This window comes from Helicoverpa zea, chromosome 2, assembly GCF_022581195.2.
Source record: "Helicoverpa zea isolate HzStark_Cry1AcR chromosome 2, ilHelZeax1.1, whole genome shotgun sequence".
Taxonomy (NCBI): Eukaryota; Metazoa; Arthropoda; class Insecta; order Lepidoptera; family Noctuidae; genus Helicoverpa; species Helicoverpa zea.
Genome location: NC_061453.1, coordinates 10,081,082 through 10,107,537, shown reverse-complemented (window position 1 = coordinate 10,107,537; position 26,456 = coordinate 10,081,082). Strand labels below are relative to the sequence as shown.

Genomic DNA, 26,456 nt, shown 5'->3' with positions numbered 1-26,456 from the left:
TCGTGTTCGTCACTGTCAGGTTTAAGAAATAAAAAGTCAAAAGTAATCACATAAAATATATTTAATAGTAAATATTACAAAAACAACAACAATAAAATGTTACAATTTAACTCTAACATTTATTCTCAACAAATAATAAACTTCCTAAGAATAGACAATTATATTTCCTGTGTTCAAAGACAATACTTATAGTCATACCTTTGTCACTTTATACGTAAGTTTCGACATAGTTGCGTGGGCGCAGCTGCCGCGCATTACAATTCCACCGATCTATGCGAACAAACATTACTCATAAAATACAACACCAATTTAATTTATTACTATTTACATTTTGTGTATAACAGTTGAAATATCAATTGTGACTTATTTACAGGCTAAATCATTTGTAGAGTAAGTACATTCGATAGCAGAAATGCTGAATATATACTCATATTAAATAATACATAAATATACCTTGTGTGAAGAAGATTACGGCACCTTATACGTATTGTAAAATACTTAAAATCACTTACACAAATGCGATAGAGGCATTTTTAAATAGAATTAAAGATAATAATATCAAAGTGTGGGAGTACATTAGTATTAGTATGGACCTACCTATTGTTGCTGTTTGTTAAGAGCTTAAATATGTGATAAGAGAAAAAACTTAAATATTAGTGTATCTATAAACTTGAGTTGTGAGGACAAAATACGTTGCAATTTATAAGAAGAATTAATACATAAGAAGTACCCGAAATCTAAAATTCATAATATTGGTATGTTCCTTAATATCTTTGTTCTTCATCATAAGAAGTTTAGGCATCATCTTAACAAATAATTCCTATCAAACAAGTCTAATTAAAATATCAATCACCACTAAATCAATAAATACAGTCTTACAAAAATTGTATAGATTTGAAAGTGGACAGGTAAATGTAAATAGTTCAGAAATCTCACTAAATAGATCCGACATCCACACTACAAGGAATGTACCTGGCATGCACCCTGTGAATGACAAAACTGCTATTTAAATATAAAATTCGATAAATTTTAAGAGATTTGAAATTCGATTGCACACCATAAAGCATAAAATGTCTGCGCCTTCACCAAGAAGTATGAGTTTTATGAAAATATTCGAGAATTCGAGATGTGCAAACGCAGAACCGCACATAGACAGCCATATGCTATGACACGTCACATACAAGTACACATAGCATAGAAGATGTGATTCTAAGGTCATGGCGCACATGAACGTCACGGCACGGCGCAGCTGTTGTTCGGTAGCTGCAAGCTCGCTGTCACCCCTCTGTTTGTTACTTTTTATTGATGTTATAAAATGTTTTAAATTAGATAAGTTCTAAGAGAATAATCCAGTGTCAAGTTAATCGCTGGGTTGGAGCTACGCAATGCTGTGCCGTCCATGTGTGCTACGACCTTCGAATTCAACGACAGCATTTTAGTAAATTTTCTTTACTATAATTTTCACGTTCTCAACGTCCAAGTTACAGACGTTTATGTTGTCGGTGAACTCGAGCCTGCAACACGTTACATCAATACTCTAATAGTTCATAACAATTGTAAACGATTAATACATGTCCTCTATAAGTATTGGAAATGCTCTATTGGACTTGTGCTCAATATAAATTACCCCTCGTGATTTATTTATTGAAGACAATTGAAATATTGTTGTGATGGTGACCATTTTGTATAGTGCATATTGGTTTAAGTGCCTAATAAAGTATATAGGCTTATACTATACATAAAACATCTATTCGTCATACTTATAACAACTCTTCAGCCTCAATTTTGGCATTCGTAAATATTAAACCTAATGCATTTGAGTCTTACAAAAATAAGTCTGTGATTACGAAATTGTGACCAATTAAAAATTAACTAATGACCATTAAGTACCTGTATTAAAATTTTGGCAAATTATATAATATCTAATGGCATTGCTACTAAACATAAATATGTATTTGAAAAAATAATATTTATCTAAATACATACTTTCCTGGCAGATCTATTTGTATATAAATTAAAAAAAAAATAACATATTACCTTTGACCTCTAAACCGAGTATACAATGACACAGTTTTGTACAGTACCTGCAGGATCAGTGTCAGTGTTACCAAGTAATTAATATCAACCAAGGATGTAGTAATGAAATTAGCCACTTGAGACTAATTGGTCATGGTCACAGACCGTCTTAAGACTTCGTTCCCACGACTTTGGGGCTTACCAATCTTACGAAAACATACGCACGTTTATAATGCTTCACTTATGGCCGGTCCCAATATCCAATTAATCTTTTTATTTGCTAACTAGAGATATAATTTTGATGTTAGCCTCGTATAAGTATGTAAAGATAGAAATTTATCTTTACCAAGCAGAACAATAGATAGAATATTGGGACTGGCCTTTAATTGTTGGCTTTGTCCTTACGTGTAATATTTACTTGTCTACATTACCACACTCGGTCTCCCAGTCGTCCGGTACAAACTTACTGATGTGGTGATTGAATTGTGTGTAAGTACAGGGATCATCGCAGAATGGTAACTTCAGTTCCAAAGGAACTTCCACTTTCGTGTTGTTGCGGTAGAATGTCTGGAATAAATACAATAAATTAATATTGTATAATTGCGATTCGACGCCGACTTATATTAGATATTCTCCGCGGTTTCACTCGGTTCCCGAGGGGCACTATCCTAGCTAGGCTATTTGTGTACTAAATGCCATTTGTATCGGTTCAGTAGCTTTGGTCGGATAGCGCGACACACAAAAAGTTACTTTCGCATTTATAAATTGATAAGGTTTTAAGAATATAGCAAAAATCTGTCGTGCCATCCATACCATATAGCTAATATGTTATAGTCGGAATAATGATGAGATTTCAAAAAGTTGTCAGTGTTTTTTAAATGTCAAGAAACAAATGCGTAATACTGCAGTCATTTGCAACACAAGGCCATACCTTAACAAAGAATGACTCCTGCTCAATATCCTCGTGTAGTTCGATCACGATGCTAGCTCCGTACTCCGGCTCCAGCAGGTCATTGAACCCGAAGGCGCGCCAAAGCGACACCACATTGACGTCATGACCAGAATACACGTAAAGAGAGCGGTCCACGTTCTCGTGTCGAACTGTTTCATCTAGATACTGCTTCATTTCTTTTAGAAGTGGACCTGAAAATGTAAAAATATTATTAACTAGCTGACCCGGCGAACTTCGTACCGCCTAATTATTGGAGGCATATTTAGTAAGTCACAAACACACGACACAATACTTTTTTTTATTTTTTCCCTTATTTGCTCACCGTTTAGACCTACCCTGGACTACGACAAACATTTTAAAACCAAAATCAGCTCAATCGGCCCAGCCGTTCTCGAGTTTTAATCAGACTAACGAACAACAATTCATTTTTATTTATATAGATAGATAGATATTTTGGTTTCCGGCCCCTAAGATGGAAGCGGCAGTTTTGCAAAATGTCATGTGGGTATGTACATTGTACTTAACACATTGCTCAATTTTACAATTTCATATACCTACTCACCAACTTTTAGCCTCTGCATCGTCTCATTATAAGACAGTAGAGCCAAACTCAGCATGAATGGTGTCCGCATTTTGCTGGGAAACACTGTTCTCGTCCATTCTGGAAGCTTCAAGCCTGCATCTTGCTCAGCTAAGAGAGTACTGTATAGAAAGTCTACAGGCAACACACTGCGCATACTCTGGTTAGTGTGTCTACTCAAGTAATCAAAGAGTTCGGCAAACTTTGGATCTTCATTCTTTTCAGCCAGTTTCTCCTCATACATTGCTTTCCATATTTTACAGGGTTTTGTTGCAGCAACTATCTGAAATAGGAATTATGTTAAGTCTCCTATCCATTTTTTTATTCTGGCTATACATTATCGATCGCATGTATCAGATGTCATTTGAATTGTAAGAACTTTTGGAGTTAAGGACATCAAAAAATGCTTCGAAAATTACTAAAGCGATCGATAAGATCGCGCTTCATATCTAATGTTCACTTAGTCATCATAAAACAATTTTACATTTAAATTTCCTGCAGTTGAATGCTATATATAGATCAGTGGTTCTTAACCGGTGGTCCCTGGAGGCATTCCAAGTGTTCCGCGAAGCTTCGCTTCGCGACGTTGCTATACATCTTACTTGACCAACAGAAAAAAAATAAGGTTTGAAATGTAGCCCTTTTACGTAATTTTGGTTCTGAGTCTTATAAAATAATTAAAATTTCCCGCTCGCTTCGCTCGCGTATTCAGAAACTATGTGCCCTCGTTTTTGCATTTGACAACAAACAAAAAGTCAAGTACGTTTGGGCTACATTTTACGTAGTTTTGGTACTGAGTCTTAAAAAATAAAATTTTCCGCTCGCTTCGCTCGCGTATTCAGCAGCTATATGGCCTTGTTTTTGCATTTGTCAACAAACAAAAAGTTAAGTACGTTTGGGATACATTTTACGTCTGTACGAGTCCGAAAAAAATTTCGCGCTCGCTTCGCTCGCGCACTTGTAAGCAGTACTGCACCAAGAATTCAGAAGTTAGTAAAAACAATGCAGTCACAAAAATCTCATTAAATTAAAATCTGTAGCTTTTACTTTTTTTGTTAAATAATAAAGAAATGAGTGCTAATTATAAAGTGTGCTTGTATTCTTTATCAAAGAACCCTCCATTTAGACAAATCAATGGGGTGGTCCCCGGCAAGACAAACTTTTGGTCAAGTGGTCCCTCATGACAAAAAGGTTAAGAATCACTGCTATAGATAGACAATAAACAACATATTTTCATAGCTTTTCAAAACCTACATTGTCCAGTTTCTTGGGTAGTGAATGCACGGGTATAGGCTGCCACGGCAGCTCAGGGTGCCACATCTGCCTCTCCGTGGGAGGGTACAGTCCCGCCAGGAATGTGTAGGCGCTCATGAGACAACGAGACTTGTCGCTGCTGCGTATAAATACATCCTTCTCACAGTACTCTTCAGGTATGAAGTTGGCATAGTAACTTCTGTACTTTTTGCCTAATTCATACAGTTGAAGCTTGCCAGCCTGAAAGAAAGGAATGAGTGGTGAAAGGGGTTTTTCAAAAAGTAAGCAAAGATTTAAATTTTTTATGTTGCCAATGTATAAATGCCGGCCTTCCCTGTAGAAAGGGGTCAGTCTCAAGAGCGGTACATATTATTTTAGGACAGAACTATAATTAAATTTTCAAAATACTATACAGTAAACATAAATCTAGAATCTAGACAATAAGACTGTCAGCTAAAACCTCCATGATTATCATTACAATATTCAACTAACTTTTGTGATTTTTTATCAGTTTGTTACAGTTATTTTTAACATTATTACCTACTTCTGACTCCTTATCTCACAGTAATAACCGTATCAAAAGCGTAAATAAAGCTCTAAGCTGAAACAAATCAGTAATTATACAATTTTTAATTTGATGTAACAATAACAGATTTTATTTAAAATTACACAGAGATCTTAAGCAAGACTAATTTAGGAGAAGAATCTTCCCAAATAAGAAATAAAATGTGGCTTACTTTATTCAGGGAATAGTATGTCTGCTCAAAAGTGAACCAATTTTTTCAAATTGGTTCAGATAGTACATATGTAGAGTCTTTGGCTTCCTGAGGGGCCTTAGCCTTACCTTCCAGTACAAACAAACAAAAAGTAAAATCCTCTTTGTAACATTAGATTAGAAATCATTCAAAATATGACAATAGATGATGCAAGAGAAAATGGGTATCAGTTTCTAAATTCAGTATTTCAACTGTACTTACATTAGTGAGTCCACCAAGACCATCGGGCCATTGATAGTTCTTGTATGGGTCACTGTTGTAAGGCTGCACTGGAGTCCTGGCACCATGTCGGAAAAACTATAACAGTAACAACAAAATATTGTGAATTTTAATATAGCTTTATTCATTAATATTTTTCTCTTAATAGGGGAATAATATAGAAACTAGTTTATTCATAACTATTTGTTAATTTTTAAAGAGAAATTCACTTGAAACCCATAAACCTAATATTATTGTCAGTCTTGTGAAGGAAAATCTGTGTATGCAAAATACAGAATAGATAAAATACAGAACAGGGAACTCACAATAATAACAAGGCGCAGTGTCTTAGATTCATATGGCAGGGTTTCGCTGAGCACACAGTAGCCCAGCAGACAGCTCAGTACTGCCAACCCTAGCACTACCACAGCCACGGTTGTGGACCTCTTGGGGATCTGGTGACACGCTGAGCGCTCCACCTTCGGCGTCGACGGCCTCCGCCAAGTATTCTCGTCGTTATCGTACTCCATCGGCACTGAGTCCCGTATTATTGAGTACATAAATGCTATCCACTTCAATGGATGTGAAAGGTTCTATTCAAGATAAAATAAAACCTTGAGATGATATATGTATGATGATTTTACACAGTCAAGTAAACAAGCAGTCACGTTTATCTCATAATAATGAACATATTTGTTTCATGTCACAGAATTCATATCACAAAGGAATCACTGATTCAAGTTTCAATAATAATTGAACAAATTGAAGTGTGTTTTGGAGGACAGCAATGACACGGTCGTATTATCTTACTTTAGGATAGAGATTAAATTAACAGGCACCATATTTTCTGGTTAATAGTCTAGGCTCGGATAAACGAAATCCAATTAATATTATAACAATTTATTAAAATATTTCTAATATTCACCTCTCCCGACAACACAACTGTCAAGTTTTAATTTCAAACTGACACTTGACAGTCGACAGTTGACACTTGACAGTGTGTCGTTGACACTTGCTTGGCAGGTTTATTTTGTGTGTCAGTGTCACACTCGCCCAAGCTTGAAAACAGACGACCGCCACGAACAAGTTTATTGAATCAGTTAATTTTCTATGAATATTTATGTATTATAACAGTTATTTTAATTAATCTAATCAGTACTATATAGAACTGCAAACCGAAACATCATTACTGTAAACAGAAATCGTAAGTACAAACTTCTTATCATCATTTTTTTCTGCTATATCACGCAGCCCGACTCAAAAGTAGCACAATACCATACCATGTAGGCCTGATAAAAACTTTCTAAAAGTTTGTAGAATTATTTTAAAGTAGTATTCAATATCACTTTTATTCATGTTATGTTATTAGTTTCATAAACTTATGCAAAGAACGGCAAAGTTCAGCAACACAGCAGATTAGGTCAGTTGAGTACCATAACCACTATGTAATTACTGTTATTACTATACTTATTCACAGACAGTAATATTACAATAGATTCTAGAAATCTGGCGTGTGCCTCTCCAACAAAAAACACTATCAAAGCCGATAGTGTTTTTTGTCATTTCCATAGTTTAAAACTTGAACTAAAGATGCCTCAGTTATCATAGAAGTATTTTTTCCATTATTTTTCAAAAATGTATGACAGATCTGTTACTAGACACTTTATCCATTATATTTCCACTGAATAAAGTACAATATTTATACTGTGAAATGGTGAATGGTTTTAATACTCAATACTATTATAACAATACTTATTACAGGAACATTATCAACCTTGCATCATCATGCCTCTATTCAGTGGAAGATGTTTGAGCACAGCCAAGCTGGTCGGCAAGACTGCGCTTGTCACTGGCTGTAACACAGGCATAGGGAAGGAGACAGTCTTAGATTTTTACAAAAGAGGTCAGTATCATGATGTCATTTTAGACTATGGCTTTGAAGATACCATGTAAAATATAAAATATTTACATAACATTACATCATATAAGTTCCAGAAAAACAGCTGTTCAAAGTTCAGTTTGATAGGCATTTAAGATAAATGAGCAAAGTATAAGAAGCAACATTGATAGTGCTAAGTCATGGTGTTGTTGTGATATGATACACAAATGCTAATTTCTATATTTAGCCTTCTTGTGCAATATCTAGTAGAATCAGGGGATAGTAAAGGAACACCAATTGAAATAAAAAATGTAAATTAATGTTGCAATTTCCAAAATGTTTATATACTCTGTACGCACTTATTTTGTGCACACTATTTACTCATATTATGGTGGTTTTTTCCAAGATGATCAGACTTTTGAATACTACCAAGTGTGCATTTATTTAAAGAGGCATTTGCTCTCCATTACATGTACTTTTGCTTGGTCATGTAAACTTCAATACTATCTTTAACCAGCTATTCATATTTTGCAGGTGCCAAGGTGATAATGGCGTGTCGCAGTTTAGAAAGGGCGGAAGAGGCGAAAACCGACATAGAAACCCGCTGCAAAGATTTACCAGATACTGGCAAGATAGTTCTAGTGAAATGCGACCTTACCTCCTTGAAGTCCGTTCGAGAGTTCGCACAGAATGTTCTAGATACGGAACCACAGATTAATATTCTTGTGAACAATGCGGGAGTGATGATGTGCCCAAAGAGTGAGACCGAAGATGGGTTTGAGATGCAGCTGGGAACAAATCATTTAGCACATTTCTTATTGACCATGCTTCTGTTGCCGCGAATCAGGAACAGTACGCCTGCAAGAATTGTTACTGTTTCTTCTAAGGCCCATACCAGTAAGTTTCACAAGTACCTACATCATCTAATATAAATGTTCCAAAATCTGTCATAAAAAGCATTGTTAATGGTCCTTTGTCTATTGCAGGGTATGGCATCAATTTCGATGATTTAAACTACAAGTCCCGAAATTATAATGCCGCCGAGGCGTACTCGCAAAGCAAGCTGGCTAACGTATTATTCTCCCGAGAGTTAGCAGCGAAACTAAAGGTAATATCAGTGTACATATATGTACATATTTTTTAATACAGAAACTAACTGAGTTATTTATTTCATACTAGCTTCCGCCCGCGGTTTCACCCGCGTCTCAAGAGAACTTCCTTACTCAGATAAAAAACCTATCTCATATTTGCTATTATAAGCTATATGACTGCCGAGTTTCATCAATTGTTCACCTATTTGCACATCAAGAAGTTACAAAGTTACACACAAACTCTCGTCTCACTCTCGTCTTACAGCACCTTATATATTTTGACGTGACAACGTCTTATAAATCGATGGAGCCGGCTGCACGCACGAAAAAACATGAAGGCTGATTTACATTGAGTCAGTAACTGACGTCAGTGTAGGCGCCGAAAACTGACGCGTGCTATTTACACGAAGTCAGTGTAGTGTCAGTGTTTCGTCAGTAGTACTGTACTGACTTCAAATCAATTTACACGATAGCAGTGCCGGGTCAGCACTGACTTGTCAGTGGACTGACGTCAGTTACTGACTCAATGTAAATCAGCCATGACTCATGCGGCGTTACCTCGCTCTGAGGCGTTCCGTTTAAGGCTTGAAGTGCAAACGAGAGCACGCAACGAGCAACAAAGAGGCACGATCGGCCTCCGCGTTCGGCAACGTTCGACATCTGACGATCAATTTCTTATGACGTTGTCACGTTCGACTATCGTCAGTAAACCATAGACATAATATTAGTAAACAGGACTGCGCACCTTTACCCAAAAAACGAGCCGAGTGAAACAGTTAGTACCGAGGCCGTCTGTCCCTTTCTAATAGGGTGACTATGAGATTAAACTATGTGAGACAAATCCGAATTTGCTAAGATTATTAAACACAGATTGGTATTGAAATATTAACTTACGCAGTTTGTGACCTTAAAATACTAATATAGGCTTTTAATAATTAGCGGGATACAGCAGTATAAAAGCAGGGAGATTAGAAGTGAAGACTGTTTTTTTTTTATTTTTGCTTCACATATAGACTGCCAGACTGATGAGCCGTTTATGTCGCCTTTCTTCATTTTTTGGGAAGCTATAACAATGGTACAACAGTTTTAAAATCCATCACCCATATTTTGACTCGTTACAAAAATTCATGGGCACCCTAGTTGTTTGATTTACGAAAATGTTATTATTAGCTAACCTGTGGAACGATATATTGCAACCACCATAGGATTCACTTTCACAAGTGTAAAAGCAACACTTTTTCACCATTTCAATAGTTTAAATTGATTTAATACAAAAAAATAAAAACAAAATTTTAAACGCTGATTACGCGCCAAGAATGTTCAGGGTTACCGCTAGAAAATAAAAAAAAGCAAAATAAAAATTTATGTTGTTTATGTTTTAATAATAAATACGAATAAATTAATGCGATTGTTATTAATTTGTTGACTTACAATTGTTAAAATAAGATAAAAATATAAGTGATTCAATTGTTTTTTGGGAAGACAAAACTTTTGATCACAACATTTTTTTATGCTGGCAAGGTGTTAGAAAGAGACAAACAGCCTCCGTTCGAACTATCCCTCTCGGCTCGGATTTGCCTCTGTGTATTATGCAACCAATTTAGTACCTTATTGCGTTAGAATAGAGTTCATTTTCGTAAATATATATTTTGAGCGTGCGCAATCTTGTTTAGTAATATTATATCTATGCAGTAAACCGACTTTACAGACAACCGTTTTTTTTATCTCAACAGGAACACAACATAGAAGGCATAAACACATACAGCCTACACCCAGGCGTCATAAAAACTGAACTCGGCCGTCATTTGAACGAGACTCTTTTCTGGGGAGCGCGACAGATCATCGGCTTCGTACTGGCACCTTTCATAAAGTCGCCGGAACTGGGCGCGCAGACGACAATATACTGCGCGGTCGACGAGAAATGTGCGAAAGAGACTGGCTTGTATTATAGGTGAGTTGATATTTTAAAATTGGAACTATACTTTTTTTTTTCAATCAAAATCAATTTGTTTTTATTTCAAACTAGCCGACCCGGCGAACTTCGTACCGCCTAATTATTGGAGGCATACCTATTTAGTAAGTCACAAACACACGACACAATACTTTTTTAATTTTTTTCCTTATTTGCTCACCGTTTAGACCAACCCTGGACTACGACAAACATTTTAAAACCAAAATCAGCTCAATCGGCCCAGCCGTTCTCGAGTTTTAGTCAGACTAACGAACAACAATTCATTTTTATTTATTTATATAGATAGGCCTTTGCAGGCTCTTATGAAACGTCAAATTAATTGCTCGGTTCCAAAAAGTTGGTCTCATGGAGAAGAGCCGGCAAGAAACTCCATAATTTTGGGAATGCCGTTCAGTATGTGACTATGTACATCATCTATTAGTACATGTGTAAAAGACGAACGCAGTTACAAGAATATTAAATTCTTTGTATGCGGGGTTTTTATAGTTTCATAGCCAAAAGGTAAAACGACCCTATTACTAAGATTTCCGTCTGTCACCAGGCTGCCTCATGGACTGTTATACTTAGTTAAACAGTTGATTTTCTTATAAAAATAAAATTAATATTTGAGGGGGCTACCATTCAGCAGATATAATTATTTGCCCGTTTTAAAGATAATGGTATAGAACCCTCTGTGCGCGAGTCCGACCCGCGCTTAATAGGTTTTCTTTCAATGAACCTTTTGCAAATGTAAAACAAACTCCTTGTTTGCAGTGATTGTGCAGTAACCAGTCCGGCTCCGAAAGGCTTGAACGACGAATACGCTAAGAAGTTATGGGAAAAGTCTGTGGAGTTAGTGAAACTTGGCGACTTCAATCCTTTCACAGCTGCTGATCCCGGCGTCAAGACTGTGTAACTAGCATCTTTAGAATATAGACTTTAACCAAAGAAGTCTAATCCAACCCTTGTCGGATCATAAATAAATAATTTGCGTGTTTCATGATGTCGGTATCCGATTCAATCGAAAAAAAGTACACGAAAACATCTAATGTTATCGTCTTAGGAGCATGCGGTATTTTTTTATGTGGTTTGCACAAATTATCATTTGCGTTCACGAAATACGTAAAACGTTTTTGTAAGTAGTAAAGTAAGTGGTGCTTGGGTTAATAGTGATTAAGTATAAGTTAAGAATATCTGTTTTTTTTTTTAAATAATCTGTGATGAACCGTCGTCCTCAGTATTCTTCTTTTTAACCTTTATATAATACTCATTTATATTGTACGTATTCATTCAATGGATACATCTACACTCTTCTACCTAGTTTTAAGTGAAAAACTGTCCAAACTGTATAAAATATTTATATCTACAATTTGATACTGAAATATATTTTTTAATTGTTAAAAAATTGTATTTTTTTCTGATCTGCCACGGAATCTCGTAGTAAATTGATATTTCAAAGCATTATGAGCCCTATCAAGTTTATGACATTAATTTTTTCGAGTCTAGCATCCTCATACAGGGGCCCGATTCTCCTAATTTTACTTAAGCGACATAACATTCATGTTCGACTCGGTTCGACTGAGATCCAATCCCGACTCGATTACGATTGGAGCGTATGTGGTATTCCGCAAATTTTTCTTTGAAATCAACGTTTTTATCCTTTTCTGTCATTCAATAATGAATTATTTTGTCTGCAAATGATTTACGATTGCAAAATGATTGTACAGCAAACTACCGTATGGACCAAAATCACCAAAATAGCAGACCAATCGCACACCAATCAAATGTCAATCGAATACGATTAGTCTTTTATTAGTAGCAGAATGCCCATGGTATTCTGCTACTAATATAAGACCAATCGTATTCCAAAATGATTCATTATTGAATGACAGAAAAGGATAAAAACGTTTATTACAAAGAAAAAATAGCGGAATGCCACATACGCTTCAATCGTAATCGAGTCGGGATCGGATCTCAGTCGAATCGAGTCGAACGTGAATCGTATGACGCTTAAGTAAAATTAGGAGAATCGGGGCCCAGCTGTGTACTTATTTACGAAATTTAAAAAAAAAATACTTCCTTAAATTAAAAACAGGTTTTCATTCGCCTATCTGTAAAATAATATTACCAAAAAGACAACTTTACACGTGTCAAAACAAGATATCGCTGTCCCCAACGAATAATATCGTAACCAAAAACTTAACATTTTACAGGAAAAATAAAAAACCATTTTTTGCTTATAACTTCTTAACAGATTTACATAGCAACATCGTTGGTATATCAAAAACTGGCTTTTTTTTTCTTAAATATTTATTTGTCATATAAATAAATATTGATAAAAAGAGAAAATAAGTTCGCTGTAATTACAACTGGATTACCAATATGGCCACAGCATTTAAAATAATTAATTGAAATATATTTAATTTAATAAATTAGTCATCCCAATTTAAGGAAATAGACAGCGCATGAATGTTTATGTAAAAATGCCTTTGGGTTTAACAATAAAGCTTGTTGCGCATGATGTTTTGAAGTAGCTACACGAACAGTAAAAATAAACATTATTGATTGCTCAAAACTTAATATAAATGTAATATATTATTCCTTTTTTTTAGCGTTTGAAATGTAGTTTACTTTACAAATAATAAGTTGAAATTTTTAATAATTTAGGTAAGATCCTCCGAAAGATCATTTACAGCACTTATTAATCGAGTAAAAGCATTCTATCCGCTGTTATAGAACTAAAATGGTGAATAAAAGCAATTCGGCTTCGCTATTATAGCACAATTTACCTGTACAATAGCAAATCGATTGCGTTTATTGAACTAAATATCCTATATACGCATTTTGGTTGCTCTTAAAACACTCCTAGTGTTTTCTACCACTTTTACTCAAATCTTACAGCATGTTTTAGTTGCTTACTCAGCGCTTATTCCACTTTAATAGGACTTTAGTCTGAATAATTTGCGCCTTTTTCGCGTTGAGTAACCGTTTCGAGCACTTTTACTCGACTGTTTTTAGGACTTTTATTGAACTTAAAGGCGAAAACAGAACGTGCTCTCGACCATTATAGCACGTCTATTTGCTGCTTGGGTATGGTACCGTGGTACCCCATTATGCCCCAAACGACAATTTACCAAACTTTATTTTTTTGAGATTAGAAAACCAAAGCTACTCGATTGAAACATTGCTCATAAATTGGCAAAATATGTCAGGTATACGAAAAAAATACTTTGTCCGTCTTATTGTCACATATTTCACACAGTCACGTAGATCACTTAATCGAAATATTAGATTAAAAGCGTCAAAATCAATAAATTACTTACTAAATCTCAATGCACGCACTTTCTGCCATGACACTTGCGGCACTGAATAACTTACTCAAAAGGCCATTAGATGACGTTAGTAGTAATTTCAAAGCATGTTTGGAACATTCTTTTTTTCGCAATTCCCATCTTACCCCACGACCCCATCTTGTACCACTTTCCTGTCGACCCCCCTCTATCCCATTTGGACCCATTTGATACCCATTTAACCCATTTGATACCACCCTAATTACTGCATCAAGGTTTTCGCTCTCGCCTGTGTCTGGCAGAGGAGGCTTATAGGCGCGCTTGTTGCCGTTAATATATTCTCAAGTTGCTATTTAGACTTATTGCACGCTAGCGGCTGAATCAGTGTAACTTAAGTCATCAAGCAGAAAACTAATTATACATTTAAGTGCTTACTTAATTACCAAAGTGATTAGGTACCACCAACACAATGGATTACTTTAGCGGTTGGTGTAAAAGTGAAAGAAGACTCGATGGGTACACAGCCATCGTAACTGGAAGCAATTCCGGGATGGGCTTGGAGATAGCTTACGACTTGTATAAAAGAGGCAAGTGTAATTACTTCGGAATTCATGTCAGCACATCATACAACGAAAGTAACTGTCTTCATGTCTGTCTATCACGCTTCCAAGGCATACGGGGTAAAGCACTTTCTTATATACTGTATGTAGGAGCCCTAAATAGCTTACTTTCCTTAAAATAACGTCACAGAAACGATTTAATAGTTAGTCTGCTAATACAAATGTGTTACCCCTCTGTTATAAATAATATCTATCTTAACGACTTTTCAATGACAACATTTAGCACGTGTTGGCGATGTTTTTGGCTATGATAATTTATCATGATTCGGCTATGATAATTTATCATAATTTATCATCATTCATCATTCAATAGGTACCTACTTTTATAACATCGGGTATCTTCACTTGTTAAGGTACTACCCCTTGTACTTCCTTCTGCAGTACCCCTATACACTCCGTTACGTAGGTGGTCTCCCTACATACACTACGAAATTTATAGTTTAAAGTAGGTCGGTACCTCGTTGATTAGAATAATGTTAGGTCCAAGATTTTTTACCTTACCTACGTATTCCATTTTTTTAGCTTTAATAACCAGATTGTTAGCCGTAAACCAGTTCGTATCGAATGCTAATGCACTATTTACGTTACTAAATGGTTCCCTATTCCTATTAAATTTTAATATGAGTGACAATACAACATTGCCGACATTTTGAAGATGGTACCTATGGCAAATCATTAATTAAATACTAAGAATAATATTAAATAAGGCCTAGTATTGAGCCCTGTGGTACAACTGATCGAACTAGTAGTCCTGATGATTTTGTGACATGAATATTTACGCATAATAATCTATTATGTAAGTAATATCCTATTTTAAGTGCTTTAGTTCAGTCTAGAAACCGTAATAGCGTAGCTTGCTTTAAAGAATCTCATGATGAATCAAGGGCTTTAGAGAGGTCACAGACGACTAGCTGATTGTATTTTGAGCCTGCACCATAAATATGTTTCAGTAGAGCAGTGGTTCTTAACCGGTGGTCCGCGGACCACTGGTGGTCCCTGGAGGCATTTCAAGTGGTCCGCGAAGCTTAGCTTCGCGACGTTGCTATACGTTATTTAACTTAATTTTTATCGATTTATAATTGCGAGCGGGGGTTTTCGCATGGACGTACATCGGTTGTGTCGTACCTAGTCCCCCCATTCAAATGTAGGTATGTTTGGGCTACATTTTACGTAATATTTGGTTGAAGTCCGATAAAATTGCGCGCTCGCTTCGCTCGCGTATTCAGAAACTATATATATACAGCCCTCATTTTGTCAACAAACAAAAAGTTAAGTACGTTTGGGCTAAATTTTACGTTATATTTGGTTTAAGTCCGATAAAATTTCGCGCTCGCTTCGCTCGCGCATTTGGAAACTACATAGGCAAGTTTTTCTTTATTAACATTTGCTTACCTACACAACTGCTGAAATGCGTTTAGCTTTGAGTAGGTAGAACTGACCCAAAAATTCAGATTTTTTTGATAAATAATAAAGAAATGAGTGCTAATTTAGGTAAACCGATGAGGTGGTCCCGGGCAAGACAAACTTTAGTTAAAGTGGTCCCTCATGTCAAAAAGGTTAAGATCCCCTACAGTAGAGCAACACCCGAGTTTGTAGTAGACAGCCAGTGGACGTCCTATAGTTGAGATGACGACGTTTTTGATAAAATAGACAAAATACTTACAAGTTATGTTAGTATCTACTAAAATTAAAGGTGCTCGCGTGATAATGGCTTGCCGCAACATGGAGAAGGCTGCGGCGGCGCGCGCAGAGCTGCAGACGCGCGGAGGGACGCAGGCGGGCGCGGGCGAGCTGCTGCCGGAGCAGCTGGACCTGTGCAGCGCGCGCAGCGTGCGCCAGTTCGCGCGCCGCGTGACGTCACGCGGGGAGCGCGCGCGCCTGCACGTGTGCAACGCCGGCGTCATGATGTGTCCGCAGAGCCGCAGCGAGGACGGCTTCGAGACGCACATCGCCGCCAACCACCTCGGACACGCGCTGCTCTCGCTGCTGCTACTGCCCACACTCATCCAGAATGCTCCTTCTAGGATCGTGTTTGTCTCATCTCGACTTAACGAATGTAAGTCTAGTGTGTGTTAAATAAAGTGTTTGCAGACTCTCTCCGGAAAGTAGGGACCTACTCGGTTCCTATTTTCTGATTGATTTTAATTAGAATCTGCTGTAATTCTCCCTCTTCATAATGATTTCAGTTTTCAAGCTGGATCTAGATGACATCAATTTAGAGAAGACCCGATACTCACCTTTGCAGGCTTACGTAAACAGCAAAATTGCTAATATATTATTTGCCAAAGCATTGGATATTAAACTTAAGGTAGAGTATGTTCTTATTTTCGTTAGTCTTACTCAGTCATATGAAGTATGAAACTACACAGGCGCCAGGCGGCGACTATGATTTGTGAATAAGCAGTATACCAGCCGGCACGCTCTATGTAAAAGACTATCATCAGCTATCATGTACTTATAATGTACCTGACGTCTAAAAGGAAAAACAATTGACCCTTGTCCCTTTGCATTCTGCTAATGAGTGCCCCAAGTCATAAGTCCTGTCACTGTCCAAACGAGAGGACTTTATCAACCGTGACTGCTCCACTTTGATAAAGGCTGGGTTATTCAGCCTAAGTCTGTTGGGTCATCTACCTACAAGATGTAAATAAAGGGTTTTAAATCGTATATAGAGGCTTTATAATTCATGTAGGTAGGTATGGGCATAAATTTCACAAGCTTAGGTACACCGTGCATCTAAGTGATGCAAAAATACGTGATTGAACTATGTAACGGCAGAAGAACTACGTAAAGTACCGAGGTAAGTAGGTACTTACATTACCTCGAACTATTAGTTTGTATGCTAGTGCAGACGCGTGCCACATACCCACTTGATCAGTAGCCAACAGAATACCTAATCTAATTGTCTACTTGAGGTAATTAAAGTAACCATTCCAATAATTTATTCTTTTGTTTGTTATTGTAGCCTGATTGTTATGTGCAAAGTTACTTCATACCTACATTTATGTTGGAATTTGACCTCAAAGAAGCTCTTCCTTGTGAAGCTTGAGTTCAACGCCTTTTCGAGGGCAGAAGTATAATAAGATATACCTACCTAACACTTATTTATTAGTTGCACTTATCGTCAGTTGCACAAAGCTTCATTAAAGTTAATGCTTCTTTAAATCTATTGCTGACTCTTTCTTTGTCAATCAGATAAACAACTGTTAGCAATCGATTCAATTAATCTCTAATTTTAGTGGAGCTTTGTGCAACTGACGGTTTATGTTTTGTCTATTTATTACTGCTACTGCCATCTGACCTTGCATTGCAGCTGAGAAAGATTTCGGGGCTATCACAAATCAAAAAACGTTTGGTTATGTCCTTAGATATAATAAATAGATTTATCATAAGAGATATGTGGTATCAAATCTATTTGTTACATCAACAGGAGCACAACATAAAAGGCGTGAACACCTACAGCCTGCACCCAGGCATTGTGAAGACCGACATAGGGCGCTACTTCCCACAGACGGCTTGGCGTATCATCACCTACGGCTTTCAGAACATTCTGCTCCGCTGGTGCTGGAAGTCACCTCGGTGTGGAGCTCAGACCAGTATATATTGTGCTGTTGACGAGAAGTGCGATAACGAGAGTGGCTTTTATTATAGGTATTTCATGTTATTTTTTCCAGCATCATCTCCCGAGCCTTTTCCCAACTATGTTGGGGTCGGCTTCCAGTTTAACCGGATTCAGCTGAGTACCAGTGCTTTACAAGAAGCGACTGCCTATCTGACCTCCTCAACCCAGTTACCGGTGTCAGACTTACTGGCTTCTGACTACCCGTAACGACTGCCAAGGATGTTCAATGACAACCGGGACCTACAGTTTAACGTGCCATCCGAAACACAGTCATTGGTGTCCAAATATACTTAGAAAGTACATACAAACTTAGAAAAGTTGCATTGGTACTTGCCTGACCTGGGATCGATCAAACCCACGCCCTCATACTCTTTACCCACTAGGCCACCACGACTTTTATTGTCTTATGTTTCTTATGTTATTTTTTCCAGCGATTGTGCAAAAACACGGCCGTCGAAACAATGCCGCAGTGAAGAGGAAGCACGGAAGCTTTGGGACATCACCATCGACATGCTCAAACTGCAGGACTACGACCCTTTCGCAAGCGATACGTCCTTCGCATTGCAGGATATAAAAGAGGAAAATGAGTCTGACAAGGCTCTTTGAATAAAAAGTTAGAATAAGGAGATTGTAAACTTATGTATCAACAAAGTAGGGTGTTTAAATGTAGGCACCAGTGGGTAATTTATTTTTAAGTACATAGGTATATAAAATTATGTTTAACAAGTATTTATACCAAAACGAAGACAAATAAACTGATGAGAATCTTTGGCATTTTTTGCTTATTCTGAACCGCACATTGTGATGAATGCGTTTGTGTGTACCATCAAGAAGGCATTCTTGCATGCATGTAGCATTATTGCATCTTATTTAAAACATATCTACCTGCATATGTTTTCTTTGTGTTTTTCCTATGTCAATCTCAAGACGACCTTGATATTCAATGGGCTGTGAAAGTCTACTTATTTATAAACTTATAGAAAGGTACCTGTAAATAGGCAGGTGGTACCTAGGTGGTAAGTAGGTACAAACAATAAAAACAAAACACTCTGTTGTTAATTGCAGGTACCTTGAAAATTAAAATAAACACGGAGATCCCAACGATGCTTTTAAGTATTGAGCTCGGAAACTTAGGTCTAGTGGTCGCATTGGGTTCGATGCTCGGGACATGCGTGCCGAAATCAGTTTGTAGTTTTTTAATAAGACAAGCTGACATCTCGTAGTTGGCCGTGATACATCATTACAACGTCATGTCTAAAATCCGTCAATCATCCGTCTAAAATCCTACTCATCTGCAGCCCATAAATCACACAAAAATGCTAGAAAGTACAAGGTAAAAAATAAACAACAATGAATGAATTAATAAAACTTCCATCATTACGTTTGATTCCATTTCTTCCCTATCGATCGTGGCGTTATACTTAATTAAATTAACCGTAGCCGCCTCCGTTACGTTAACAGAAACTTAGTAGTGAAATGATTGACTGTCATTGACCTGACCATCTGCCACGCCCGCCGGCGACGGAGTTCGTTTAATGTACTGATTCACAGTTTCCTTTGCAAGGCCGGCGCGCGACCTTGCTATTTGGTCAGCAAACAGTTTAGCGTAGTGGGGCTTGGACACCGCAAGCATTTCGTAATCCCACACAGATCAACGACATACACATACCTACTTATTACTTCATACAATTTTTACTAAATCCGAGTTCATCTGCTTTCCTACGCGTACAAGTTATAATTCTTCAGCAAATTGCATTTTTATCTTCTTAATTGAATACGTATTTTTATGGTTGCGTGTGAACGCACAGACAGTAACTATTAACGTGTAGTAGGTACTCCGCTTTAGTCTCGGAGGGCCTGCGGAGTGAACTGTGTGCTCGTGCCTTATCGTCAGCTTCACGAATAACATAAACAAAGCGGTAACTTGTGATTATAACGCATATACCTACATTTTATGTTTTAATGAATTCGTATAGTGTTAAAAAGTGGAAACAAATAACATTATAGGTATCATGGATTACCTAAGTGGTTGGTGCAAAAGCCAGAAACGCTTGGATGGGTGCACAGTCATCGTGACGGGCAGTAACACAGGCATCGGCAAAGAAACCGCCTTCGATATGTACCTGAGAGGTAAGCAGAGATTCTTGAATCCACCACACCTTATAGCTTCATAATCTCCTACATCTTGGTAAGATTTACAAATTGAACGAATCTGCTGAATTCCTTTACAGGCGCTCGCGTGATAATGGCTTGCCGCAACATGGAGAAGGCTGCGGCGGCGCGGGCGGAGCTACAGACGCGCGGAGGGACGCAGGCGGGCGCGGGCGAGCTGCTGCCGGAGCAGCTGGACCTGTGCAGCGCGCGCAGCGTGCGGCAGTTCGCGCGCCGCGTGACGTCACGCGGGGAGCGCGCGCGCCTGCTCGTGTGCAACGCCGGCGTCATGATGTGTCCGCAGAGCCGCAGCGAGGACGGCTTCGAGACGCACATCGCCGCCAACCACCTCGGACACGCGCTGCTTTCGCTGCTGCTGTTGCCCACACTCATACAGAATGCTCCCTCAAGGATTGTATTCGTTTCATCATACGTTCATGCGAGTAAGTCATCATTTTAACCACCCACCATGGAACCAAAAACCGCCAATAAGGTTGATTGCGAATTCAACCTGTTTCAGAACACGATCTCGACTTGGATGACCTGAATTTCGAACGGAAGCCATACAACCCGTTCCAAGCTTACTGCAGAAGCAAGGCTGCCAACATAATGTTCGCCAGAGCGCTTGCCGATAAACTAAAGGTATTTATTTAGCAACCTATTTAAGTAAACTTGAAGGATACCAGCAGTTCGGATAAAAAAGACTCTTCATTGGAACAATATTGTACTACACAGGAACACAACATAGCAGGAGTTACGACATACAGCCTGCACCCCGGCGTGATCCGCACGGAGATCAGCCGGCACTTCGACGAGGCTATTGTCTCTGGCACGACGTGGATGTTTAACAACGTCCTGGGTCCAGTGTTCCTCAAGTCTCCGCAGTGTGGCGCGCAAACTACCGTCTACTGCGCTGTAGATGATGCCTGTGCCAATGAGAGCGGCCTGTATTACAGGTAATCTTCCAGGGGCCGGATTCTCCTAAGTTAATAATGTCAAAATCGAATAGAAATCGAATCGCAATATGATCGCAATAGCAGTTTTAACCATATCGGGCATTCTGCTACTAATAAAAGACCAATCGTATTCGATTGACATTTGATTGGTGTGCGATTGTTCTGCTATTTTGGTAATTTTGGTCTATACGGTAGTTTGCTGTACAATCATTTTGCAATCGTAAATCATTTGCAGACAAAATGATTCATTATTGAATGACAGAAAAGGATAAATACGTTTATTTCAAAGAAAAAATAGCGGAATGCCACATAATACGCTTCAATCGTAATCGAGTCGGGATCGGATCTCAGTCGAATCGAGTCGAACGTCAATCGAATGTTGCTTAAGTAAAATTAGGAGAATCGGGCCCCAGTCTGATTTTGATACAGAAGTTCAAAGTTCGCAAGGGGCCTAGGAGAGGGCGCTAGTGTGCTAATGTAATAAAGAGAAAACCAGCCTTTTCCCAACTATGTTGGGGTCGGCTATTAGACTACTCATGAGTAGCTGAGACCAGTTATATTAGGAATATTTAGTCCGGGGTACGGGAGGATCCCCCGGGATAGTGAAACCGCAGAAAAACAGTTTGTAACTAGTAAGGTGATCTTCACACTGCCCCGCATCACGCTGCATCTTGCGTGTCGACGCACCTACGCGCGTTCCTGCGGAAGTGCAGATCTGCATCATCGTGCGGGTTTTTCACGCACTCACGCGCGTAGGTGCGTTTTGTAATTTCACGCACAGCGAGTTCCATTTTCAAATATACACGTCACGCCCATTCAAAATCACGCGCGGCATTGCGGGATTCAGTGTGCCATACCTTGCGTCTCGCCCCGCACCTACGCGCGGGGGTGCGTGTTTCTCCGCATGTATGTGCGTGATCCGCATGAACGCGCGTGGATGCATTTTCAGTGTGTTGGACTATGCGTGTTTTCCATACAAACGGAGATATTTCCATACAACGAAAAAAAACGCATCCACGCACTACGCTGCATCATGCGGGGCAGTGTGATAATCGCCTAAGTTTGAGGGCTGCTACAGTTTTATTTTGTTTATATGTTTCAGTGAGTGTGCGGTGACCAAGCCGTCTAAACAATGTCAGGACGTAGATCAAGCTGCCAGACTGTGGGACATCACAGTAAAAGCCTTGAAACTTAACTTAGATAAGTATAATCCTTTTGGCGACCAGCATCCTACTGATGAAGCATTTATTTAAGCGTAGTAAATATATTAAAATTCATCACGTTTGTTTAATTATCTTCAACGTTATTATAACTATGTACCTAGAAGGGTAACGTGGCGCCACCTACTCGGCACAATCTTCTTTTATTATTTTTTATTTTACTTATTTTCATTATTTATTTATTTCTCATCATCAAAATACTAGAATTTGGTACAAGTTTCATTAAACATAGAGACTGGTGTCTCTTTAACTGACAAAAACTTGGGATCCTTAATTTATGTAGGATAGATACTGTTCCAGAGAAGAAATTGAACCCACGACGCCAATTACCGTTACCGTCAAATACTATCTAATTATAACGAGACACGACAATAAAAATAACACTCACGTGATAACATAGGTGTTTAATTTACTATTATTTCACGTAGGTATTCAACACCAAAAAGTTATCTCACATTTTTTTTAGACTGCATTAATACCGATCAAGGTCGCTATAGTTCGAGGTTAAATTGATTTGATAGTGTGCTACAATTGTTATGTTAATTTAATATTTTCGGGTATCATCGGAGCTCTGGGGAGGTGAACACAGGGTTCAGTAGGTAGACAGCTCAATAAAATAAGTTGAGGATGGTGATTCTAATTTTTAAACAAAATGTTTAATTTTCCTGCAGCGAACTTGTATTCGCATACCTATGGACAGGCGACAACTTCTAACTCGTAATGAGATGACTACGAATTTGTAGGTATGCCAGCGAAATAACAAATACTACATTGTTTCATTGCATTTATTTCTTTTAGAATAAGTTGCGCAGATAGGTGGGAACCTACATTAATTAACTCAGCTATATAACACAGATCAATATACTGTTATGTATTTGGGTATTGCTATGGACACGTAAAATACTGCAAAGTTGTTAATAATTAGCTAATGCACTACAAGCATCGAATGGACTATTATGAAAACATCCTGCATTTTGTATCAGCCGCAACATGCGACACTAAGACAATATTAAACGCGTACAATCGAGGACAAAAGCTATTCACATTATTAAGAATAACAACATTCATGTAAATGCTTCCAAATGTATAAATAAACATTGTCTACTTAAAAATAACGTATAGGTACAGTAAATAAATCATAATATAATCGCACTTAAAAGATTTACCCCTTGTATATCCCAGATATGCTCATAAATAAATTACCTATACATACTGGTGGAACATCAAGTAGAGTTCCCATTGATATCCATTACAGACATTATTATACAGCTTGTAATCACTTGTTCATCAGTTGATTTGAAACCAATCAACCAATTTAGCGTTCGGAAGTTATAAGGTTGTTGAAACTCATGTACTCATATTTTGTAAACATGATTTGTACATTCATAACATTTATAAAGTTTTCACTTTCATTATTTTCCTTCTATTTATACATTATATGTACAAACTACAGACAGGACGACATAAAAGAGCAGACAGCACATTCATAATTTGATGTCATTTTGTGCTCAGATTGCATATTGCATATCAACAAATGTATTCTCAAGAAATATATATACATATTTTGAAACAAATTAAATAACAATTTGATTTAACATTTGAAACACAATTAAATAAATTTCTGTAAAAGATAAAACAACTGACTAGGTATATAAAATTTTTCGGAAAACTTCGTAAGATGCATTTATTATACCCCAACTCAAGAACGCACGGGAGATGTTGAGTAGCGCGCCGTGATAGAAATTGGTGAACTTCGAGCCTCGCTTGCGCAAAATATATTGAAACTCGTAAACTATTGTCCTGTGCGGGCCGCCGAGTTCACACTGCATCGCAATTTTAATAACATTTAACGGATAAAATAGTGTACTCAGGAGTGCACCAATTGTAGCTCCTGCCAAGAAGTTCTGAATACCCTGATACAGTACTTTCTCCTGGTAGGGTAGTTTTTCTCTCACTTCATCACGGATTATGAAGAACATAGCATTGGATGGACCATTCCTAAACAGTATAGGTATTAATCCTCTGTAGAACTCTTTGATACCATAATGCTTGGCAATATGAGTGGCTGCATCTGCAGTGTTTTTGAACATACTGTGGTACTTTGGATGTATGAGTAGTGTTTGTATCCTCTCAAAAGGCATGAGTGTTGCTTCAAAGCACCCGGCCACCATCCCTGCACACGTTTTAGCTATGTAGGGATTGATTTGTTTCTCTAACAATGGGTATAGGCATTCATCATAGACACCAAACATTAGTGACATAGACAATGATCTCTGCATCAAAGGAGGCAACATCCCTCGGTATAGAAATCCCAGACCTTCTTTCTGCAGCTGGTGTAAAGCAAATGTTGTTTCAACTCCATGCATCATCTGAAATATATAATCACAAGGTTAGAACCTCCTTTGTTAACGGAAGTATAGTTGAGTAGCTCCTAATAAGACAGAAAGGTTGATGTTGAAACATTTGATTATGATATGTACTGGTTTTTTTTTATGAATGAAACTCTGTTGGAATCCAGAATGATTATTCTTTGCATTATTCTGTTTTGCAAGATGGAAATTCCTACACAGTTTGATGTATCAAAAACTCATTTCAGCAAAATGTAATAATTCTTGTCTATTATCTTAATTCTTTCTTAATTTTATATTGTGAAATCAGAATGATTATTCTTTGTTGAAATTCCAAACCTGAGTGTCCAAAACCACAGAGGAAATTATTATTATTCCTATACATTGAACAAAAAGCATCATGAATAAATGAATCACCTATTGCAATATAGGTAGTAATGGATCTATTGTTTGCTGTGTAAAGCTGTAAACATAAAATGAGAGTTTTCTTCATTAACACTGCCATTTAACTGCGTATTTTTTGCCATTCATAAGCAAAACTTGATAAGATAACGTTATCAGTTAATGATAAGAGCTGCCCCCGAGGTTTGATGAATTCTTAGCATTTGTATCAATCTGCAACTCGCATTGTAATGCTTGTAGCAATTTTTACACAATAGAAGCAAGAAAAATAATAACAAACATTTTTGTATAGTGAATATTTCCACAACCTTGGGGTTTTCCTTAATTAGACTAATGTTTCATCTATTGTCATTATTTGGCTTTATGTTTTTTCCTTATTGTTATGAAGCACTATATTAGTATTGGCATATATTAGAGGGGTACATTAATTACCTGTCTAAATATGAGCTTATTCAGGGGATAGCTGATGAGTATATTGCAGAAAGCAGATCCTCCACCACACACAAACTCTTTCCAGTGCTGGGGCAGGTTGGCGCGCACCGAGGGCACCGTCACACTGGCCTCGCTCAGACAGCCCTCCAGGAGATGCCTTTCAGACATTTCCTGCTCTTTGCCCTCACATGTCATTATGTGTCTTCCATTATCTGAAAGTATACAACCATTCTCACATTATTCTTCCTCCATAATACATGATTCACCTCGAAGCTATTATCAGAAGCAGTACGACGATAGATTCGGATGAGATAATTAATAGATTACCTATCAAGAGTGCATCATAAACAACTTGAGTGAACATACCTCCAACTATTCAAGCTATAGAAAGTAAATTAGGCAATTTGGTTACATAATGATTGAATACCTTACCTTTCAGACACTACAATTAATAAATAAATTATATAAATTGTTACGTGTAAGATGAAAAGCTAATGGCTTCATTCTTAATTCATTTATGTCGCATCGATAGTCATTGTTGATGTGAAATCAATCCTTCCATTTAGTAGATAGTAGTGTATTGTGAAATAAATAAGCTGCTTATTTCAAAATTAATAATAAAAAATTGTTTCCACTATATAAAGACGATCTTTCTTCCTGACCATATGCAATTTGACAATCTTGACTTACTTAGCAAGTGACAGTGACAAGAACTCCT

General features: G+C 37.6%; 5 protein-coding genes across 6 annotated transcripts; 3 read left to right on the top strand and 2 right to left on the bottom strand.

Moving 5' to 3' along the window:
- Positions 1-43: 43 nt before the first annotated feature.
- LOC124638715 (prostatic acid phosphatase-like) lies at positions 44-6,724 on the bottom strand. Its single transcript, XM_047175754.1, has 7 exons — positions 6,702-6,724; positions 6,103-6,369; positions 5,780-5,875; positions 4,803-5,042; positions 3,531-3,831; positions 2,948-3,159; positions 44-2,583 (listed from the first exon to the last, which is right to left on the bottom strand). Exons 2-7 carry the CDS (start codon positions 6,334-6,336, stop codon positions 2,431-2,433), a joined length of 1,236 nt encoding a protein of 411 aa, XP_047031710.1. The 5' UTR covers positions 6,337-6,369; positions 6,702-6,724; the 3' UTR covers positions 44-2,430.
- Positions 6,725-6,808: 84 nt separating this feature from the next.
- Positions 6,809-11,700, top strand: LOC124638721 (retinol dehydrogenase 13-like). Of its 2 annotated transcripts, none has more exons than XM_047175766.1 (6): positions 6,809-6,980; positions 7,538-7,679; positions 8,190-8,552; positions 8,642-8,763; positions 10,480-10,697; positions 11,472-11,700. In XM_047175766.1, the coding sequence occupies exons 2-6, from the start codon at positions 7,562-7,564 to the stop codon at positions 11,611-11,613; spliced, it is 963 nt and encodes a 320-aa protein (XP_047031722.1). In that variant the 5' UTR covers positions 6,809-6,980; positions 7,538-7,561; the 3' UTR covers positions 11,614-11,700. The 2 variants fall into 2 exon arrangements, with proteins under 2 accessions (XP_047031722.1, XP_047031732.1); XM_047175776.1 differs by lacking the exon at positions 6,809-6,980 and adding an exon at positions 7,054-7,196.
- A 2,443-nt stretch (positions 11,701-14,143) lies between these two features.
- LOC124639317 (retinol dehydrogenase 11-like) lies at positions 14,144-18,998 on the top strand. The gene is made up of 5 exons (XM_047176616.1): positions 14,144-14,574; positions 16,301-16,663; positions 16,794-16,915; positions 18,038-18,258; positions 18,661-18,998. Exons 1-5 carry the CDS (start codon positions 14,457-14,459, stop codon positions 18,833-18,835), a joined length of 999 nt encoding a protein of 332 aa, XP_047032572.1. The 5' UTR covers positions 14,144-14,456; the 3' UTR covers positions 18,836-18,998.
- A 142-nt stretch (positions 18,999-19,140) lies between these two features.
- LOC124639324 (retinol dehydrogenase 11-like) lies at positions 19,141-22,613 on the top strand. The gene is made up of 6 exons (XM_047176630.1): positions 19,141-20,148; positions 20,237-20,359; positions 20,461-20,823; positions 20,901-21,022; positions 21,116-21,336; positions 22,439-22,613. The coding sequence occupies exons 2-6, from the start codon at positions 20,242-20,244 to the stop codon at positions 22,587-22,589; spliced, it is 975 nt and encodes a 324-aa protein (XP_047032586.1). The 5' UTR covers positions 19,141-20,148; positions 20,237-20,241; the 3' UTR covers positions 22,590-22,613.
- Positions 22,614-23,327: 714 nt separating this feature from the next.
- Positions 23,328-26,451, bottom strand: LOC124639329 (mitochondrial nicotinamide adenine dinucleotide transporter SLC25A51). The gene is made up of 3 exons (XM_047176640.1): positions 26,171-26,451; positions 25,739-25,950; positions 23,328-24,925 (listed from the first exon to the last, which is right to left on the bottom strand). The coding sequence occupies exons 2-3, from the start codon at positions 25,931-25,933 to the stop codon at positions 24,200-24,202; spliced, it is 921 nt and encodes a 306-aa protein (XP_047032596.1). The 5' UTR covers positions 25,934-25,950; positions 26,171-26,451; the 3' UTR covers positions 23,328-24,199.
- Between the last annotated feature and the right edge of the window lie 5 nt (positions 26,452-26,456).

Excerpts from the sequence above, each read along its gene's own strand:
- LOC124638715 (XM_047175754.1), bottom strand. The coding sequence starts at position 6,336 with ATGTACTCAATAATACGGGACTCAGTGCCGATGGAGTACGATAACGAC. Across the intron at positions 3,832-4,802 it reads TACCCAAGAAACTGGACAAT|ATAGTTGCTGCAACAAAACC; the intron begins GTAGGTTTTGAA and ends TTCCTATTTCAG. Across the intron at positions 2,584-2,947 it reads AGGAGTCATTCTTTGTTAAG|ACATTCTACCGCAACAACAC; the intron begins GTATGGCCTTGT and ends TATTTATTCCAG.
- LOC124638721 (XM_047175766.1), top strand. The coding sequence starts at position 7,562 with ATGCCTCTATTCAGTGGAAGATGTTTGAGCACAGCCAAGCTGGTCGGC. Across the intron at positions 8,553-8,641 it reads TTCTTCTAAGGCCCATACCA|GGTATGGCATCAATTTCGAT; the intron begins GTAAGTTTCACA and ends TGTCTATTGCAG. Across the intron at positions 8,764-10,479 it reads AGTTAGCAGCGAAACTAAAG|GAACACAACATAGAAGGCAT; the intron begins GTAATATCAGTG and ends TTATCTCAACAG.
- LOC124639317 (XM_047176616.1), top strand. The coding sequence starts at position 14,457 with ATGGATTACTTTAGCGGTTGGTGTAAAAGTGAAAGAAGACTCGATGGG. Across the intron at positions 14,575-16,300 it reads TTACGACTTGTATAAAAGAG|GTGCTCGCGTGATAATGGCT; the intron begins GCAAGTGTAATT and ends CTAAAATTAAAG. Across the intron at positions 18,259-18,660 it reads GAGAGTGGCTTTTATTATAG|CGATTGTGCAAAAACACGGC; the intron begins GTATTTCATGTT and ends TATTTTTTCCAG.
- LOC124639324 (XM_047176630.1), top strand. The coding sequence starts at position 20,242 with ATGGATTACCTAAGTGGTTGGTGCAAAAGCCAGAAACGCTTGGATGGG. Across the intron at positions 20,360-20,460 it reads CTTCGATATGTACCTGAGAG|GCGCTCGCGTGATAATGGCT; the intron begins GTAAGCAGAGAT and ends ATTCCTTTACAG. Across the intron at positions 21,023-21,115 it reads CGCTTGCCGATAAACTAAAG|GAACACAACATAGCAGGAGT; the intron begins GTATTTATTTAG and ends TGTACTACACAG.
- LOC124639329 (XM_047176640.1), bottom strand. The coding sequence starts at position 25,933 with ATGACATGTGAGGGCAAAGAGCAGGAAATGTCTGAAAGGCATCTCCTG. Across the intron at positions 24,926-25,738 it reads ATAAGCTCATATTTAGACAG|ATGATGCATGGAGTTGAAAC; the intron begins GTAATTAATGTA and ends TATATATTTCAG.